This window comes from Theropithecus gelada, chromosome 16, assembly GCF_003255815.1.
Source record: "Theropithecus gelada isolate Dixy chromosome 16, Tgel_1.0, whole genome shotgun sequence".
NCBI lineage: Eukaryota > Metazoa > Chordata > Mammalia > Primates > Cercopithecidae > Theropithecus > Theropithecus gelada.
In genome coordinates this window covers 10,611,089-10,630,387 of record NC_037684.1, presented here as the reverse complement: position 1 = coordinate 10,630,387, position 19,299 = coordinate 10,611,089, and the positions used below count along the sequence as shown (strand labels likewise).

Here is a 19,299-nt window from a genome sequence, read left to right as displayed (position 1 = left end):
AAGGAAATGTCAGGAGGGATAAGACAGGGTGAGGCCCTGCTTCTTTTCCTAAGAGTCTGAAACCGTTCCATTTCATTTTGGTGAAATGTGTCTGTTTCTAAGTAATTCCGTTTTCTTAGTTCTCTGGAAAACAAACAAACAAACAAAACAAAACAAAACATAAAATTGTATCCTTCTTTCTTTCACTTCAAGTGCTGTCCAAAAAGTGATTATCAAAACAATACCAACAGGGGAAAATCTCACCCTAAGGCTCGATTTAATATTCAAGTCCAGTCTGAAAGAGACAACAGATACAAAGCATGGATAATGAGGACGCGTTTCAAAGAAGCTCCGAAGAACCTCTAGGGTCGGGCACGGTGGCTCACGCCTGTAATCCCAGCACTTTGGGAGGCCAAGATGGGTGGATCACCTGAGGTCAGGAGTTTGAGACCAGCCTGGCCAACATGCTGAAACCCCATCTCTATTAAACACACAAAAATTAGCCGGGCATGGTGGAGGGCACCTATAATCTCAGCTACTGGGGAGGGGGAGGCAGGAGAATCGCTTGAACCTAGGAGGTAGAGGTTGCAGTGAGCCGAGATCTTGCCACTGCACTCCAGCCTGGGCAACAAGAGCAAAACTCTATCTCAAAAAAAAAAAAAAAAAAAAAAAAAAGGAACCTCTGTATTTCCATAGAGCACACCTTGAAAATATGATAGACAGGAAAGAACACTGAGGTTGGCATTTGGATGAATGAGTATATTATTTGCATCCTGCCACTGATCCACAATGTTGCCTCAAGTTTATTTTACCATCTGTGACTTAGTTTGACAATAAAATAGGAAGAAAAAAAAATGCCTGCTCTTTCCGAAGACCACTGGTGAAGATGATTAAAAACATTAAATGCTTAGAAGTTCTTGGTCCAGAAATAATGCCTACACGCATCCTCACCCTTCCCAGCCTCATCCACCACTGAATGTCCCTTAATCCTGAAACATGAGATTTCCCAGGAGATAAAACCTATGGCAAAATCTGCACTCATCAACTCTTCTAACTCTTCTTGGAGCCCGGGCACAGTGGCTCAAGCCTGTAATCCTAGCACTTTGGGAGACCGAGGTGGACAGATGGCTTGAGGCCAGGAGTTTGAGACCAGCCTGGACAACATGGTGAAACCCGTCTCTACTACTACTAAAAATACAAAAATTAGCCAGGCATGCTGGTGCGCACCTATAATCTCAGCTACTCCAGAGGCTGAGGCATGAGAATTGCTTGAACCTGAGATTGAACGACTGCACTCCAGCCTGGGTGACAGAGCGAGACTCTGTCTCAAAAAAAAAAAAAAAAAAAAAAAAGTATAATTTGGGTAACATTTGTACTGACTCTATAGAAATTCACACACAGAATCAAAATTATTTTGCTTTGGGGACAATTTGTTTCCCCTGACAAAGCATAGACCCCTCAGAGGATTTTCTGACTCCCTAATCAGTTAATAACTTCGAGTCCTATATTCCCTTACTAGTGAAGATCTTTAAAAACAGAGATGGGAGAGAAGGCAGAGGAGAAAGGAGAACTCCTGTGTGGGCTTTGGGATGTGGACTTCAGTCTGCAGATCACTTCAGAGCTGGGCACCATTTCTAGTGTCACCATTATAGACCAAGTTACACACAACTTAATAAAACACTGTTTCTGTGGAAGTGCCAATTATGCCTGTGGAATTATTCACTGTTTCGTTTCTTTTTCTTTTTTTGAGATGGAGTTTCGCTCTGTTGCCCAGGCTGGAATGCAATGGCACAATCTCGGCTCACTGCAACCTCTGCTTCCTGGGTTCAAACTATTCTCGTGCCTCAGCCTCCCGAGTAGCTGGGATTACAGGCATGTGCCACCACACCCAGCTAATTTTTGTATTTTTAGTAGAGATGGGGTTTCACCATATTGGTCAGGCTGGTCTTGAACTCCTGACCTCAAGCGATCCACTTGCTTCGGCCTCCCAAAGTGCTGGGGTAAAAGCTGTTTCTATTGCAAGTTCTTTCTTATTAACCTACCACACTGTTTTTATAATTATTAAAATATGTTCTCGGCTGGGCACAGTGGCTCACGCCTGTAATCTCAGTACTTTGGGAGGCCGAGGCGGGCGGATCACAAGGTTAGGAGATTGAGACCATCAAGGCTGACATGGTGACACTCCGTCTCTACTAAAAAAAAAAAAAAAAGAAAGAAAAAGAAAAAAAATTAGCTGGCTGTGGTGGCGGGCGCCTATAGTCCCAGCTACTTGGGAGGCTGAGGCAGAAGAATGGCGTGAACCCGGGAGGTGGAGCTTGCAGTGAGCCAAGATCATGCCACTGCACTCCAGCCTGGGCGACACAGCGAGACTCCATCTCAAAAAAAAATAATAACAACAAAATAAAGTACATTCTCATTATAAAAACTTTTAGAAAATACTCAAAAGTATAAAGAATAAAAGTAATACTTAATCTCTCTTCCCAGAGATAATCATTAACACTGGTTAATATGTAATCAGTGGTTAATATATCTCTTTATGGACATTATAAATATATATACACAGATAATAAAAAGACACATACAAAACTTCATATTCTTCACACCGCTTTAAATCTGTTTCTTTGGCTGGGTGCGGTGGCCTATGCCTGTAATCCCTGCACTTTGAGAGGCCAAGGTGGGTGGATCACTTGAGTCAGGAGTTTGAGACCAGCCTGGTCAAAATAGTGAAACACCATCTTTACTAAAAATACAAAAAATGAGTTGGGCATGGTGGCAGGCACCTGTAATCCCAGCTACTCGGGAGGCTAAGGCAGGAGAATCGCTTGAACGCAGGAGGCAGAGGTTGTGGTGAGCTGAGATTGTGTCACTGCACTCTAGCCTGGGTGACAAAGCCAGACTCTATCTCAAAAAAAAAAAAACAAAAACAAAAAAAACTGTCTCTTCTTGGCTAATATGTTACTACTACATTTCCAGAAGTTGTGTTTATTTTCAAGTTTTAGAGGTGACTAGAAGCTGTTCCACCTTTTTTTTTTTTTTTTTTGAGACGGAGTCTTGCTCTGTCGCCTGTTCCACCTTTTTAAAAATTTTTATTTTTTGAGATGGAGTTTTCATTCTTGTGGCCCAGGCTGGAGTGCAATGGCATGATCTTGGCTCACTGCAACCTCCGCCTGCCGGGTTAAAGCAATTCTCCTGCCTCAGCTTCCCAAGTAGCTGGGATTACAGGTGCACACCCCCACACTCGGCTAATTTTTGTATTTTTAGTAGAGATGAGGTTTCACCATGTTGGTCAGGCTGGTCTCGAATTCCCAACCTCAGGTGATCTGCCCACCTCGGCCTCCCCAAGTGCTGGGATTACAGGTGTGAGCCACCGCGCCCTAAGGGTCAATGTCACCCCAATACTTTTTGATAGGCCCAAAAATTAAGATAGGTAGTTGTGTACGGCAAAGAGGTACATTCACAAAAACCTCCAATTTAAACTTTTTAAGTTATTGCTGAATGACATTAAGTAAACAGCCATATTTGCATGTGTATTAAAAGCATTACTTTGTTAAACAGAAACAGTTAAAATATACAACAGCCAGGCGTGGTAGCTCACGCCTGCAATCCCAGCACTTTGGGAAGCCGAGTCGGGTGGATGATCTGAGGTCAGGAGTTTGAGACCTGCCTGGACAACATGGTGAAACCCCATCTCTACCAAAAATACAAAAATTAGCCAGGTGTGGTGGCGTGCGCCTGTAATCCCAGCTACTCGGGAAGCTGAGGCAGGAGAGTCCCTTGAACCCAGGAGGTAGAGGTTGCAGTGAGCTGAGATGGCACCACTGCACTCCAGTCTGGGTGACAGAGTGAGACTCCATCTCAAAAAAAAAAAAAAAAAAAGATAAATATAAATAAAATATAGAACATATTGTACATCTCTGTTTTGACATTTCTTCATTTTTTAGATAAACCCGTAATCTCAAAAATCAAAGTGACCTGGGACTTTGGATCTCTGAAAGGCCTGAACAAGCCATTAACATCCTTCCTTTTCTGTATTCCCAGGCTAGTACAACAGTGGTTTCAGGGATGGTACTGGCCTTAACCATTATTTCCTCATATTTCCTACCCTCTCCTATTAATATTTTGGATGCTTTCTAATCACTGTCCAGCAGATTCTGACCTACAGCACTTTTCCTATGTCTATATCCATAACTGTCCATTTTCCAAGGAAGAGTTGCTGCATGTACTTATGACTAAAGGCCAGAAGAAATCCTTTTATTTTTTGTTTGCCCTGGACAGGTTGAGAGTCCTATGATCCCTTCCTTCCCAACCCACTGATACTCCATTCCCTCTCTCAAAAAGTATTCCATTTTCTGAGTTGACACAATGGTCTTCAGGTTGCCTTGAATTATTTATCTTCTTTTAAAAATTATTATTATACTTTAAGTCCTAGGGTACATGTGCACAACCTCCAGGTTTGTTACATATGTATACATGTGCCATGTTGGTTTGCTGCACCCATTAACTCGTCATTTACATTAGGTGTATCTCCTAATGCTATCCCTCCCCCAGTCCCTCACCCCACGACAGGCCCTGGTGTGTGATGTTCCCCACCCTGTGTCCAAGTGTTCTCATTGTTCAATTTCCACCTATGAGTGAGAACATGCAGTGTTTGGTTTTCTGTCCTTGCGATAGTTTACTCAGAATGATGGTTTCCAGCTTCATCCATGTCCCTACAAAGGACATGAAATCATCCATTTTTATGGCTGCATAGTATTCCACAGTGTATATGTGCCACATTTTCTTAATCCAGTCAATTACTTATCTTCTTATATGTACTTACTGGTTCTTCTGCTTGAAGACTAGTATCTACGTTAATTTGTATATCTGTGTATTACTTTGTATCAACAAAGCACCATGTTCATAGCAGATACTAAAAATATTTGTTGATAATGTCACACCACCAAATGGATAAGCTAAGGGTAGCATAACTGACTTTCTAGAAGAGAATGAAGTAAGCTTTATTTTTACATCAAAGTTGCTATCAGTTACCAGGGAGATGCAAACCTGTAAAAGGTCATACTATAATTGTTGCTAACACTTGAATTCATCTCCTTAGACTTATTTTCCCTCATATTTCATTATCTGTTCCTTTTTCTCTTCCTCTTCATTATTACAACACTTTTCTTTTGTCTTTCCTTATTCAATGACCTGACTTGTCAGTGATCAAATTCTAAAAATTTCCCTTAATCTGAACTTCTAGTGAACTTGGATCCATGTTTATACTGAAATTTCAGATCCAAAAAGTTTTTCCTTTGCCTCACTCTCCTTCACTTTGTGCAGTGTAGCAACAGGTGCACCTTGGGCTGTAATTGAGGAACTTTCATTGGACTCTTGTGAATTTGCACCATCTAGTGGCTGAAATTGCTAACTGCATCTTCTGAAAAAAACACAGTGGGCACAAATACAAAAATATAAAATGGGGCCGGGCGCGGTGACTCACGCCTATAATCCCAGCATTTTGGGAGGCCGAGGCGGGCGGATCACAAGGTCAAGAGATTGAGACTATCCTGGCTAACACTGTGAAACCCTGTTTCTACTAAAAATACAAAAAATTAGCTGGGCATGGTGGTGCATACCTGTAGTCCCAGCTACTCAGGAGGCTCAGGCAGGAGAATCGCTTGAACTCGGGAGGTGGAAGTTGCAGTGAGCTGAGATCAAGCTACTGCACTCTAGCCTGGGTGACAGAGCGAGACTCTGTCTCAAAAAAAAAAAAAAAAGTAAAATGGATAAACAAATAACAAATGTGAAGCCTGTACTCTTGTCCCAAGGGGAAAAAAAGTTACTCACAACAGCCGAATTTCATCCTATTCACTAAAATTTAAAATAGGATGGAGAATAATGATATGTTTACAGGCTTAATGTCACAGTCTCTGCAGAATAAGATGATGCCCAGAATACTCTCCGAGGATTAACTCAGGATATTTTTGCTCCCTAATATACTGAAAAAGAAAAATAAACAGTGTAGGCTATAGGGTAAAGTTGTTATTGTCCTCTTGAAGAATCAAATATTCTATAGAAAACACACTAAATTTGAAGACTGATGAATTATACATGTGATTATATCAGACAGCAGTTTATTTCTTCTACAGTGAATATTCTTGAACATGTTTATGTCTGAGACTACACCAAGAAGTGGAATTAATGGGCTACAGTTTACATATATCCTCAACTTTGCTAGATTACATGTGGCTCTCTAAAGTGGTTGTACCAAGTACAGTACAATCAGCAGTAAAGACAGTACCCATTATTCCATTATTTCTCTAACTTGGAAATCTGGGATTTAAAAATGTTTGCCAGTCTGATGTCTGCAAAGTAATGTTATTGTTGTTCTTCTATAAATTTCCATATTTAATAGTGTGGTTGAGCATCTTTGCAAAACAGATAGCTTGTGTGCTAGAGTAACACTGCAGTTGGGGAAGTCTGTCTGCCCTCCTCTTCTCCCTGCTGTGGTATCACCTTTTTTTTTGAGACAAAGTTTCGCTCTTGTTGCCCAGGCTGGAATGCAATGGCACGATCTCAGCTCACCACAACCTCTGCCTCCCGGGTTCAAGTGATTTTCCTTCCTCAGCCTCCTAAGTAGCTGGGATTACAGACATGCGCCACCACACCCAGCTAATTTTGTATTTTTAGTAGAGATAGGGTTTCTCCATATTGGTCAGGCTGTCTCAAACTCCCGATCTCAGATGATCTGCTCACCTCTGCCTCCAAAAGTGCTGGGATTACAGGCGTGAGCCACCATGCCTGGCCTTTTTTTTTTCTTTTTTTTTTTTGAGACAGAGTCTCACACTGTTGCCTAGGCTGGAGTACAGTGGCACAATCTCGGCTCACTGCAACCTCCGCGTCCCGGGTTCAAGCGATTCTCCTGTCTCGGCCCCCTGAGTAGCTGGGATTACAGGTGCCTGCCACCATGCCCAGCTAATTTTTTGTATTTTTAGTAGAGACGGGGTTTCAGCATGTTGGCCAGGCTGGTCTCAAACTCCTGACCTTGTGATTCGCCTGCCTCGGCCTCCCAAAGTTCTGAGATTACAGGCGTGAGCCACCGCGGCCAGCCTGTGGTATCACTTTTTAACTCCTCTAACTCCCTCCCTGTTCTAGAAAGAAAAGAATCTGATTTGCATATCCATGCTTTCAATGAAATCCTTTCACTCCAATGAACTCATTCTTCCTGGTAGATTAATTTTAAGCCTTTTATCTCTAGCTATAGATAATAATAATAGCTAATATTGATGCACATTCACTATGTAAGAATCAGTCTTTGCCTTCTACTACAGTAATGTTAGGAAAACAAGTCGGTTTAGGGAGCATATCATTGGCCTGAACTACCATATCCTCAGAATCTGTCTCCCCATACACTCTCCTGCCTCAGTTTAATCTTCATACAATTCTCCACATTGTAACCAGTTTTTCAAAATACAGATTTGATCTTGTTACTCTTTGGCTAAAAAACTTCCAGTGACTTCCCACTGCTATCAGGATAAAGTCCAAAACCCTCAAGATGACTGCCAAGGCCCTAGATAATCTGCCTGCCTCCCTCCAGTCTCCTCTCCCCCACTCTTCCCCTTCTCTAGCTTCAGCGGCAAAGGATTAGCTCCTTTCCCTCCTCAAGTCTTATGCTGTTCTGTCTGCCTGGAATATGGTTTCTACTCTCATCCCCTTTCCCCTTCTTCACTACTATTAGCCTAGTAACTTTCCACTCTTCCTTCAGATATTGGCTCAACAGTCACCTCCTCAGTCTGACCTAAACTCCATCAGATTCCTCTGTACTGTTTTATAGTGTAAATTTCCTTCCTGGTATTCATCTGTTGGTAATGATGTATTTCCGTAGTATTTCATTGATGCCTGGTTCTCTCATAGAGAGACAATGAATCTTACACTGTATTTCTACAGTGTAAAAGGGCTATGTTTCACGCTTTTGTAGCGACTTAGTAAATACGAGCCCTTAATGAAAAAACAGACAGATGGGGATTGGGTTGGTCCTTTTCCCAGAATCTCTTTGTTTCAAGGTTCCAGATACCAGAAATTTAGAAGCCATTTTCTAGGTCCCCTTTCTTCTTTTACCATGAGTCACCAGGTTACTATTAAATACTACTGGCCTTTTTCTCACTTACTCCTTTGAGGTAGTTACAATTACCACCTGCATTTTATGGAAGAGGAAGTTGAGGATCAGATACTTGCCGAAGGTCATAGAGCTAGTAAGTGACATAACTAGGATTCCGACATAGGTAGGTAACATCAAAATCTCCATACTGTTAACCACTACACATCACATAACCTCTATTTACGTCTTTCATTGATGTTTCTATTGAGTGGCTGATCTCTTTCTTATCTATTTCTAGGAGCTGCTTCTGTGTGTGTGTACGTGTGTGTGCACGTGTGTGTGTGAGATGGGGTCTCACTCTGTTGCACAGGTTAGAGCGCAGTGGCATGATCATGGCTCACTGCTCTAGGAGCTCTTTATATTAGATGATTAGCCTTTTGTGATATGAGTAGCAAACATTTTTCCATTTATGTGTTCTTTGTTTGTTTTTTTTTCTTTTCTTTTTTTTTTTTTTTGGAGATGGAGTCTTGCTGTGTCACCCAGGCTTAAGTACAGTGGCACAATCTTGGCTCACTGCAACCTACGCCTCCTGGGTTCAAGCTATTCTCCTGCCTCAGCCTCCCTAGTAGCTGGGATTACAGGCATGCACCACCACATCTGGCTAACTTTTGTATTTTTAATAGAGACAGGTTTTCACCATGCTAGCCAGGCTGGTCTCAAACTCCTGACCTCAGATGACCCGCCCACCTCAGCCTCCCAAAGTTCTGGGATTACAGACATGAACCACCGTGCCCGGCCCCATTTATGTTTTGACATACGATTTTTTTTTTTTTTTTTGCTGTGCAGAAATTTTGAGTTTTGTATAGTCAAATTATTAACTTCTGTTTCTATGCCTTCTGTATTTTGAGCCATACTTAGGAAGATTTTTGCTTCCCCATGTCAAAATCATGTAGGAATTCTCTCATATTCTCTTCTAATAGTTTTATAGTTCTTAACTTTTCTTTCTTTTTGAGAAGGAGTCTTCCTCTGTCGCCCAGGCTGGAGGGCAGTGGCGTGATCTCGGCTCACTGCAACCTCTGCCGCCCAGGTTCAAACAATTCTCTTGTCTCAGTCTCCCGAGTAGCTGGGACTACAGGCGCCTGCCACCACGCCCAGCTAATTCTTGTATTAATAGAGACGGGGTTTCACTATATTGGTCAGGCTGGTCTCAAACTCCTGATCTCAGATGAACCACCAGCCTCAGCCCCCACAAAGTGCTGGGATTACAGCTGTGAGCCACTGCGCCTGGCCTTTTTTTTTTTTCTTTAAACATTTAATCCACTTGAAATTAAAATTACATGGCAAGCCCCATAGTATTTCCTTTTTAGGGCCTATGTGGTCTTAATCATGCTCTGCTGACTACGTTCCACCTCCCACCATTACTGCTCCTTCTTTCTCTTAAATCTACTTCTCCCTTTCTGGATTAGTGGGCTCTTCTGTGTCTTACCTGTTGTCATCCAAGTTTCTATTCTTCACTTTTCCTTCTTTTGGTTTTTCCATTCAATGAGTTCAGGCAATCTTGTCTTCTCCTGTGGCTTCCAATTTTCCATCAATCTCTTGCTCACTCCCTCATCTATTTATCCTGAATGTCTCCCTTGGCATTTTTTTCCTTTATTATATTTTTTAATTTTTACTTTTTTTGAGGTGGAGTCTTGCTCTGTTGCCCAGGCTGGAGTGCAGCGGCGTGATCTTGGCTCACTACAAGCTCCACCTCCTGGGCTCACGCCATTTTCCTGCCTCAGCCTCCCAAGTAGCTGAGACTACAGGTGCCTGCCACCACACCCGGCTAATTTTTTTTTGTATTTTTAGTAGAGACGGGGTTTCACCATGTTAGCCAGGATGGTCTTGATCTCCTGACCTCGTGATCTGCCCAACTCAGCCTCCCAAAGTGCTGGGATTACAGGTGTGACCCACCGCACCTGGCCTTTTTCCTTTTTTCAGGCAGAGTCGCCCTCTGTCGCCCAGGCTGGAGTTCAGTGGCGCCATCTCAGGTCACTGCAACCTCCACCTCTCAGGTTCAAGCGATTCTCCTGCTTCAGCCTCCTGAGTAGCTGGGATTACAGGTGCTCACCACAATGCCTGGCTATTTTTTGTATTTTTAGTAGAGACGGGGTTTCACCATGTTGGCTAAGCTGTTCTTGAACTCCTGACCTCAAGTGATTCACCTGCCTCGGCCTCCCAAAGTGCTGAGATTACAAGCGTGAGCCACAGCGTCCAGCCTCTCTTGGCTTTTGAATCCACCTATTGAATAGTGCCTGTATATTGTATAGGCACCTCAAATTCAACATATTCAGAACAAAATCTCCCCTTTTCCCTTCATGTTTGTGCTTTGCCCTCTGCTGTCTCTCTCTGGGTGAGTAGCATCAGTATCCACCTCAGCTGGACATCTGAAGATTATCTCTAATCCTACCACCTTCCTCTCTCTTCTCCCTCTAATTAACTACTTCTTAAATATCTTTAATCAATTTCTTCTTCATCGTTCCCATTCCAATGATGTTCAGGCTCTCACCATCTCTCACTTGGACTGCTATAACTCCAGGCTTTTAATCTTGCCACTTCTCAAGCCACACCAGTGGTTGGAAAGATAAAGCCCAGATTAGTGATAGCATCACTCCCCAATTAAAAATGTTTCACTGGTTCCCCATAGCCTTATAAATAAAGTATAAAGCCCTCTATAGTCTAATCTCTACCTGTGCAAGTTTCTCTACTTTAGGAGGGGTCTTCCTGTTTCTTACTCTCTGCACTCCAGTCACAAAGACCAAACTGGCCATGCTATTTCATACTTCTGGGGCCTTATATAATTTGTTCTTTCTGCTTGGAATTTCTTCCTCATTCTTCTGCAAGATTTAACTCATCACTTTATAGAGTTCTACCACTTAATTCTCCCTAAAATAAACTAATCTTTTCTTGGAGCTCTTAGTATCTCTAGCATATCTCTGTTACAGTACATATTACTTTGTATTGTAATATTTGTGTGCATATCTGTCTCCCCAACTGGACAGTGAGCTGCTTCTGGAGGGCACGCTATTTTATTAGTCTTTGAATCCCTAGTACCTGGCACAGTCCTTGGCCTATAATAGGACTCAATACTTACTAAATGAAGGAATGAACAACTAAGAATGCTCTAGAAGTTTCAAGCAAAAAGGCTTGGTGAAAGCTAGCAGGCTATCAAAAGACCTCTCATGCTATTTTACAGGCTTTGAAACCCAAATTTTCCACACATAGAGAATAACCCCCTTATTTAGGAGCAGAATCACACTAAGCAAGCTCAAAAGTAAAACTATCAATTAGTTTATTAGTTTATGAGAATTATAAATGTCATATGTACAGAATTTAACTTACAGTTAGAAATAATAATTGTCATATGTACGGAAATACTATCCTTTGCATAAAGCATGTTTTGAATCTGAAGGTAGTTCTATGGGGGAAGCCAAATCATTCATGCATCATTGTGTAACCCATGCACTCAAAAAGGTGGGGGGAAAAAGTCTTATCCTAAGGGGCAAAAAAACCTAAGTCTTTTTATGTACAAAATACATATATATAGTACATAAACATACATATAGTTTATCTGTGGTATTAAAACTTTGTGGGGGAGACGTATATGTCTAAAAAGGTTCTTTAGGGCTGGTAATAATGACTTAAAAAACTTGAAAAACATTAGCTTAACCCCTACAATAATTACCACTTTTTTTTTTTTTTTTTTGAGATGGAGTCTCACTCTGTTGCCCAGGCTGGAGTGCAATAGTGTGATCTCGGCTCACTGCAAACTCCGCCTCCAGGTTCAAGCTATTCTCCTGCCTCAGCCTCCCTAGTAGCTGGGATTACAGTCGTGCAAGCACCACGCCTGGCTGATTTTTGTATTTTTAATAGAGACAGGGTTTCACCATGTTGGCCAGGCTGGTCTCAAACTCCGGACCTCAGGTGATCCACCCACCTCGGCCTCCCAGAATTCTGGGATTACAGGCGTGAGCCACCACGCCCAGCCTACAATAATTGTTTTTTTTTTTTTTTTTTGAGACGGAGTCTTGCTCTGTCTCCCAGGCTGGAGTGCAATGGCGCCATCTCAGCTCACTGCAAGCTCCGCCTCCCAGGTTCAAGCAATTCTCCTGCCTCAGCCTCCAGAGTAGCTGGGATTACAGGCACGCACCACCACGCCCGGCTAATATTTGTATTTTCAGTAGAGACGGGTTTTCACCATGTTGATCAGGCTGGTCTCTAACTCCTGACCTCGTGATTCACCTGCCTTGTCCTCCCAAAGTGCTGAGATTACAGGCATGAGCCGCCACACCTGGCCTTACAATAATTACTTTTTAATAAATTAGAGGCTGGGCACTGCGGCTCACGCCTGTAATCCCAGCACTTTGGGAGGCCGAGGTGGGTAGATCACCTGAGGTCAGGAGTTCAAGACCAGACTGGCCAACATGGGGAATTCTGTCTCTACTAAAAATACAAAATTAGGCAGGCGTGGTGGCAGATGCCTGTAATCCCAGGTACTCAGGAGGCTGAGGCAGGAAAATTGCTTGAACCCAGGAGGCAGAGGTTGTGGTGAGCTGAGACTGCACCATTGCACTCCAGCCTAGGCAACAAGAGCGAAACTCCACCACAAAAAAAAAAAAGAAGAAGAAAGAAAAGAAATTAGAATGAGGCCAGGGGTGGTGGCTGATGCCTGTAATCTCAGCACTTTGGGAGGCCAAGGTGGGCAGATCACCTGAGGTCAGGAGTAAGAGACCAGCCTGACCAACATGGTGAAACCCTGTCTCTACTAAAAACACAAAAATTAGCCGGGCGTGGTGGCGCATGCCTGTAATTCTAGCTACTTGGGGGGGCTGAGGCAGTAGAATTGCTTGAACCCGGGAGGCACAGGTTGCAGTGAGCCAAGATGGCACCAGTGTACTCCGGCCTGGGCAACAAGAGGGAGACTCCGTCTCAAAAAAGGAAAAGAAATCAGAATAACAGGAGTTAGTTCTAAAATTTAAATATTAGATGGCATTAGTCTGATAAGTATCTCTACAATATAGTAGGCTATAATGGGGCAATAATGCCTGAAATGTACTGGCCAAGGCTGTCTTCCTTGAACGGGCACTAAGTCAGCTCCAGCCCTTCCATTACTGTTCCTTTCCTGACTAACCTCTCTCTTTTTCAGGTTGATTCATTCTCCCTTTGGATATACTGTATATATCCTGTATTTCTCAGAGCCACTCTCTCCTAAACTAATTTTACATATCTCTGCTGTGATCCATTACCTTCTGAGATGGTATAAAGTAGTGTCAGGGATTGTGGTAGTAGTCTGAATATCCACTATGCTGCCTACTTACATTCTCTTAAGTATCAACTTCTGTATCAGTAAAATGGGAGTCACAACATCTCCCTTAAAGGGTTTCTTAGGGATTAAATGACAGAATATACACAGAAACTCTTGAATAGTAGCTATTTTCAGTACCAAGGGAAATCCTGCTGTGTCATTTTGAATAGTGTGTTTGTGAGTGCATGATTAAGTAGTAAAGGATTTCAGATAAACTGTTCTCTTTGGCATGATTATAGATTCCAGAAAATTAATAAAATGAGCAGGCAAACGCTTTATGTGTTTGGCTGTGTAAAAATAACCAATTACAGTCATTTATGTAAACAATTTAATGTGTAGGGCCTAATTATAATGCAACACCATAACAATTACATATGTTATTAAATATGCATCAGACTAATCTTGTTGTAAGTTTTGATTACAATAAAAGTACTCACTCTGTACTCTAAGGAACAGTCTTATAGTTAATTGCTAATGATGCATGTTTGTTTACTATTTGCATTAATTAAATGAGACATAGCTCCTTAGTTTGCTCTCCATTTGAGGCAAGACTGGATCCTCCATCCTGTATTGCAACTACACATTTGTCCTGCGACCTGTGAGATAACATATACTTTCCTTAGTATTCTATAGTGAGGAAAATCCTGAAGAAACTGCCAGCAAAAAAAAATTCTGTTATTTGGCTGTTGTTCTTGAAACCTATAGGTTTAGAGTTGATAAGAGTTTTTTATTTAAACAATGAAAAATTCTATGATGAGCACTAGTTAACCTACCTAGAACAACTTCTAAATAAGCCCCAGGATGATCCTGTGGAGCACTTCTAGAATTAAAATTATATGTATTTGACTCCCACCATGAACAAGGTAGTATTATACACACATATATCATCTCACTCTCTCCTTTTTTTTTTTTTTTTAGACTGAGTCTCGCTCTGTCCCCCAGGTTAGAGTCGGGGACAGAGCGATCATGCCTCACTGCAACCTCTGCCTCCCGGGTTCAAGTGATTCTCACACCTCAGCCTCCCGGGTAGCTGGGATTACAGGTGCATGCCACCACGCCCAGCTAGTTTTCGTATTTTTAGTAGAGACGGGGTTTCACCATGTTGGCCAGGCTAGTCTTGAACTACTGACCTCAAGTGACCCGCCCACATCGGCCTCTCAAAGTGCTGGGATTACAGGCGTGAGCTACTGCATCAGGCTTTCATCATGTCCTTATGAAACTCTTATGAATTAGACATTATTATTTTCATTTTACATAGGAGGAGAAAAGATATGCAGGAAGATAATAACTTTCCTAAATTCTTTTTGTTTTTTCAGATGGAGTTTCACTCTTGTTGCCCATACTGGAGTACAATGGTGGGATCTTGGCTCATGGCAAACTCTGCCTCCTGGGTTCAAGCGATTCTCCTGCCTCAGCCTCCCAAGGAGTTGGGATTATAAGCATGCATCACCATGCCCGGCTAATTTTTTATATTTTTAGTAGAGATGGGGTTTTACCATGTTGGCCAGGCTGGTCTCAAACACCTGATCTCAAGTGATCCGCCCGCCTCGGTCTCCCAAAGTGCTGTGTTTACAGGCATAAGCCACCACGTCATGCCCTAAATTTTTAAAGGTGATTAAGGAGTGGAGACAGAATTCAAATTCAGGAAAGTTTCAAAGTCCGAGCTTGCTTTTTCAATTATATTAAACAATGCCATGTTCCTTGTATATTCCAAACATTTATTGGTTACCTGTTGGTTGCAAAAGAGTATAGACTGCCTGTCACCAAATGATGCAAAATAATTTAGGAGCCTGTTTTGACAGTCACAAGGTGGAGGTCCTGTACATTAGGCGGAAAAGTATGCAGCTAGGCAGCCTAGTAGGCATTTTAGAATTGTCTGATAAACGGAGCCACTTAGCAACAATATGTTTCTAGTTCATCTAATTTTTTGGGTTCTGCCCAAAGGCTGTTGACTCATGAGACAGATATTCTGCACTCTATGTACATGAGAAAGAAGTCCATAAGGTGAGGGAGAAGCAGAAGAGATGGGTAACGAAGGTCTGGATTCATGAAAACTGTTTAATGGCCGTGGCATTATGAAAGTCCTGATACCAGCCAACTCTTGAGTGTTAAATAATGAGAGTCAGTTTATTAGTTATATTTGGACAGATCTGTTTTTTTGCTTTGTTTTTATAAATAACATTCTAAGAAATATATTTTATTTAATTTACTTATGGCATAAACACTTTTTGACAAATAAAAATTGTGTATATTCATGATGTACAACATGTGTTGATAGACATACACATTGTGGAATGGCTAAATCAAGCTAATTAACACATCCATTACCGCAAAATATACCCATTACCGCAAATACTTATTTTTTTCTGTGGTAAGAATAATCAAAATCTACTCTCTTAGCAATTTTCAAGTGTATATATATATACACACACACACACACGTATATATATACACATATATACACATATATACGTATATATACACACACATATATATAGTTTGTTTGTTTTTGTTTTTGAGACAGGGTCTTGCTCTGTTGCCCAGGCTGGAGTGCAGTGGTGCAATCTTGGCTCACTGCAACCTCTGCCTTCCAGGTTCCAGTGATTCTCATGCCTCAGCCTCCTGAGCAGTTGGGATTACAGTTATGCACCACCATGCCTGGCTAATTTTTATATTTTTAGTAGAGATGGGGTTTCACCATGTGGGCCAGGCTGCTCTCAAACCCCTGACCTCAGATGACCCACCCTCCTTGGCCCCCCAAAGTCCTTGGATTACAGGTGTGAGCCACGGCGCCTGGCCTCAAGTATATATTTTTAACTATTGTCACCATATAGTATAATAGATCTCCTGCACTTATTCCTCCTGTCTAACTGAAATTTTGTATCCTTCGGCCAAAATCTTCCAGTTCTTTCTCTCTCATCCCCTGGTAACCTCTATTCTGCTACTTCTATGAGCCTGACTTATTTAGATGCTACACATAAGTGAGATTAAGCAGTATTTGTCTTTCTGTGCCTGGCTTATTTCACTTAGCATAATGTCCTCCAGGTTCATCTATGTTGTTGCAAATGACAGGCTTTCTTTATTTTTTAAAGCTGAACAGTATTCCATTGTGTGTGTGTATATGTATGTGTGTGTATATATATACACATACATATATACACATATATACACACACATACACACACATATATATCTCTCTCTCACATTTTGTTTATTCATTCATCCATTGGTGTACATGTAGGCTGTTTCCATGTCTTGGCTATGGTGAATAACGCTGCAATGGATATGGGAGTACAGATACCTTGACATGTAGATTTCACTTCCTTTGGATATATACCCAGAAGTGGATTATTGGATCATATGGTAGTTCTATAGTTCTATTTAAAAATGTTTAAGGAACCTCCATACTATTTTCCAAAATGGCTGTACTAATTTACATTCCCACTGACAGTGTACAGGGTTTTTCTCCACATCCTTGCCAATGCTTATCTCACTTTTTTATAATCATCATTCTGACAGGTGTGAGGTGATATCTCATGGTAGTTTTAATTCACATTTCCCCGATGATTAGTGATGTTGAACATTTTTTTCCACATACCAGTTAGTTACTTGCATGTCTTCTTTTTTATTTTTTTTTTGAGACGGAGTCTCGCTGTTACCCAGGCTGGAGTGCGATCTTGGCTCACTGCAACCTCTGCCTCCTGGGTTCAAGTGATTCTCCTGCCTCAGCCTCCTGAGTAGTTGGGAATACAGGTGCCCGCCACCATGCCCAGCTAATTTTTGTATTTTTAGTAGAGACAGAGTTTCACCAGGTTGGCCTGGCTGGTCTGAAACTCCTGACCTCAGGTGATCCACCCGCCTCGGCCTCCCATGCTACTTGCATGTCTTCTTTTGGGCAATGTCTTTTCGGGCCCTTGCCCACTTATCTGATGTAGGGATCATGAATATTTTCTCCCATTCCGTAGGTTGTCTCTTCACCTTTTTTTTTTTTTTTTTTTTTCCTCCAGACGAGGTCTCACTCTGTTGCCCAGGCTGGAGTAAAGTGGCACAATCACGTGTCACTATAGCCTCAACTGTCTAAGCTCAAGTAATTCTCTCATCTCAGCCTCCCAAGTAGCTGGGACCACAGGCGTGTGCTACCGTGCCCAGTTAATTTTTCTATTTTTTTGTAGAGTCGAACTCTCACTATGTTATCCAGTTTAGTCTTGAACTCCTGAGCTCAAGCAATTTTCCCACCTAGGACTCTCAAAGTGTTGAGATTACAGGCATGAGCCACCGCACCAGGCCAGAAACTCTACTTTTGATTCTAACCATAGCAGCTTAGCAGCTGAGGACAAACTGCTGGGATATTTTGGTCTCAGTCAATGGCAGCCAGGTTACCTAGCTTGACAAGATACAAGTTTTCTTCGTTGGGTTTCTAGTACAAAAGTCAACCTTTTCAGTTAGTTAAGAATGAAAGAGTATGAAGATTGTGCTATTAGTTTATCCTGAAGGTCAATCTTCAAAAATACTGCTTCAACATGGATTTGGATATTATTAATATAAATTTACGGCTTAAAGAGGAAAAAAGGTGATTTCTCAGGTTCCTTTACAGAGATATTTAGTGAGGGAATAAGGCACTTAGTCATCTTTGCTATGACAGGTTAAATACAAGATCCGGCCACTGCACTCCAGCCTGGGCGACAGAGCCAGACTCCGTCTCAAAAAAAAAAAAAAAAAAAGAATGAACTTGTATTATGCATATACCAAAAAAGAATGAAAGGGTTCACACAGGCATAAAGTGTAAGTGAATTCTGGGCAAATTTATCAAAGGCAGACTTCTAAATAGATGTAACAGTTACATACTTGAGATAAACCATGGTTTGATTTCCCTTCCCCAGTACCTCCTAGCAGTGTGATTCCAAGTTATATGTCAGTGCCTAGATTTCTTCACCTGGAAAATGGGGATAACAACAGGTGCCTACCTCACAAGTTTTAAATGAGACCATATGTGTAACCTGCTTTGTGCAACGTCTGGCATGCAACAAGTACTCGACAAATGGTAGCTATTAGGATCATCATTAGCAGCAGTAATAAGAGATGTTGGGACATACCTAGCCCTCAAGATTGACATCAGAGTAGACCACCACATCCTCTCATCATTGCGCCTCAATTTGGGCCTCTGAAGCCCAAAGAGGGGATGGTTCTTTCCAAAGAAGACAATTTCGACGTTCCAGAAGCATCTGATTGAAACGCACCCTCTTCACCCCTTAAAAATCAGTCTGGTTCATCCACGAGCAGCCCTTCAGGGCCCGGACTGGAGAGGCAGCCACGGCTCGCCGTCCCTGGGCCCAGTTTCCTCAGCCTCAATTTCCCTTGCTGCAACAGGGGTGGGGGTGGGAACGTTATCCCCAAACCCAGGCAGTCCCGGCTTGGCCCGCCTCACCGCACTCCGGAGGGGACCAAACGGCCCCACGCGCGGGGAAGCCTCCGGCAACGGGCCACGCGCCACACGGACAAAGTGATTACTTGGCGGATCAAAAGTCAGGCAAGCGGCTTAGCCCCATCCTCCCAGTCCTCAGGCACAGGGACAGCGACGGGCGCCGGGCGGTGGCCGGGAAAAGGCCAAGGGGGCGGTGGCTGGCGCTCAGCACCCGCTGGGGGCCTCCACAGCCGAGGGGCGGAGGCGGCGGGCGCGCGGCACGAAGCGCGCTCGCCACTGCGCCGCCCGGGAGCGCGCACGCAAAGCCCGGAGGCGCGCGCGACCGGCGGCTCTTTGGCGCGGATTAGGCGGACTCGGCGAGGTGAGGCGCGAGGCAGCGCTGGGTTGGCGGGTGGCGGGGAGCGAGCCCCTCTAGCGGAACTACGGGGAAGCGGGGGCCGCGAGGTGCGCCAGGGGAGGAGGCGCGGGCTGCGGGCC

The 19,299-nt window shown here is 42.8% G+C and overlaps 2 protein-coding genes across 3 annotated transcripts in view; one reads left to right on the top strand and one right to left on the bottom strand.

The window, feature by feature from the left end:
- The window catches only part of ACACA (acetyl-CoA carboxylase alpha), a 326,928-nt gene extending 307,883 nt beyond the window's left edge, over nt 1–19,045 (bottom strand). For both annotated transcript variants that reach the window (XM_025361321.1, XM_025361319.1), the window contains exon 1: nt 18,494–19,045. Coding sequence is in view for 1 of the 2 variants with exons in the window: in XM_025361319.1 (XP_025217104.1) it covers nt 18,494–18,531 (38 nt within the window). In the remaining variant the exon portion in view is untranslated. The remainder of the gene's footprint in view (nt 1–18,493) is intronic.
- Nucleotides 19,046–19,113: 68 nt separating this feature from the next.
- TADA2A (transcriptional adaptor 2A) overlaps nt 19,114–19,299 on the top strand; it is a 72,322-nt gene continuing 72,136 nt past the window's right edge. The window contains exon 1 of the mRNA XM_025363539.1: nt 19,114–19,183. The gene's annotated coding sequence lies outside the window, so the exon portion shown is untranslated. The remainder of the gene's footprint in view (nt 19,184–19,299) is intronic.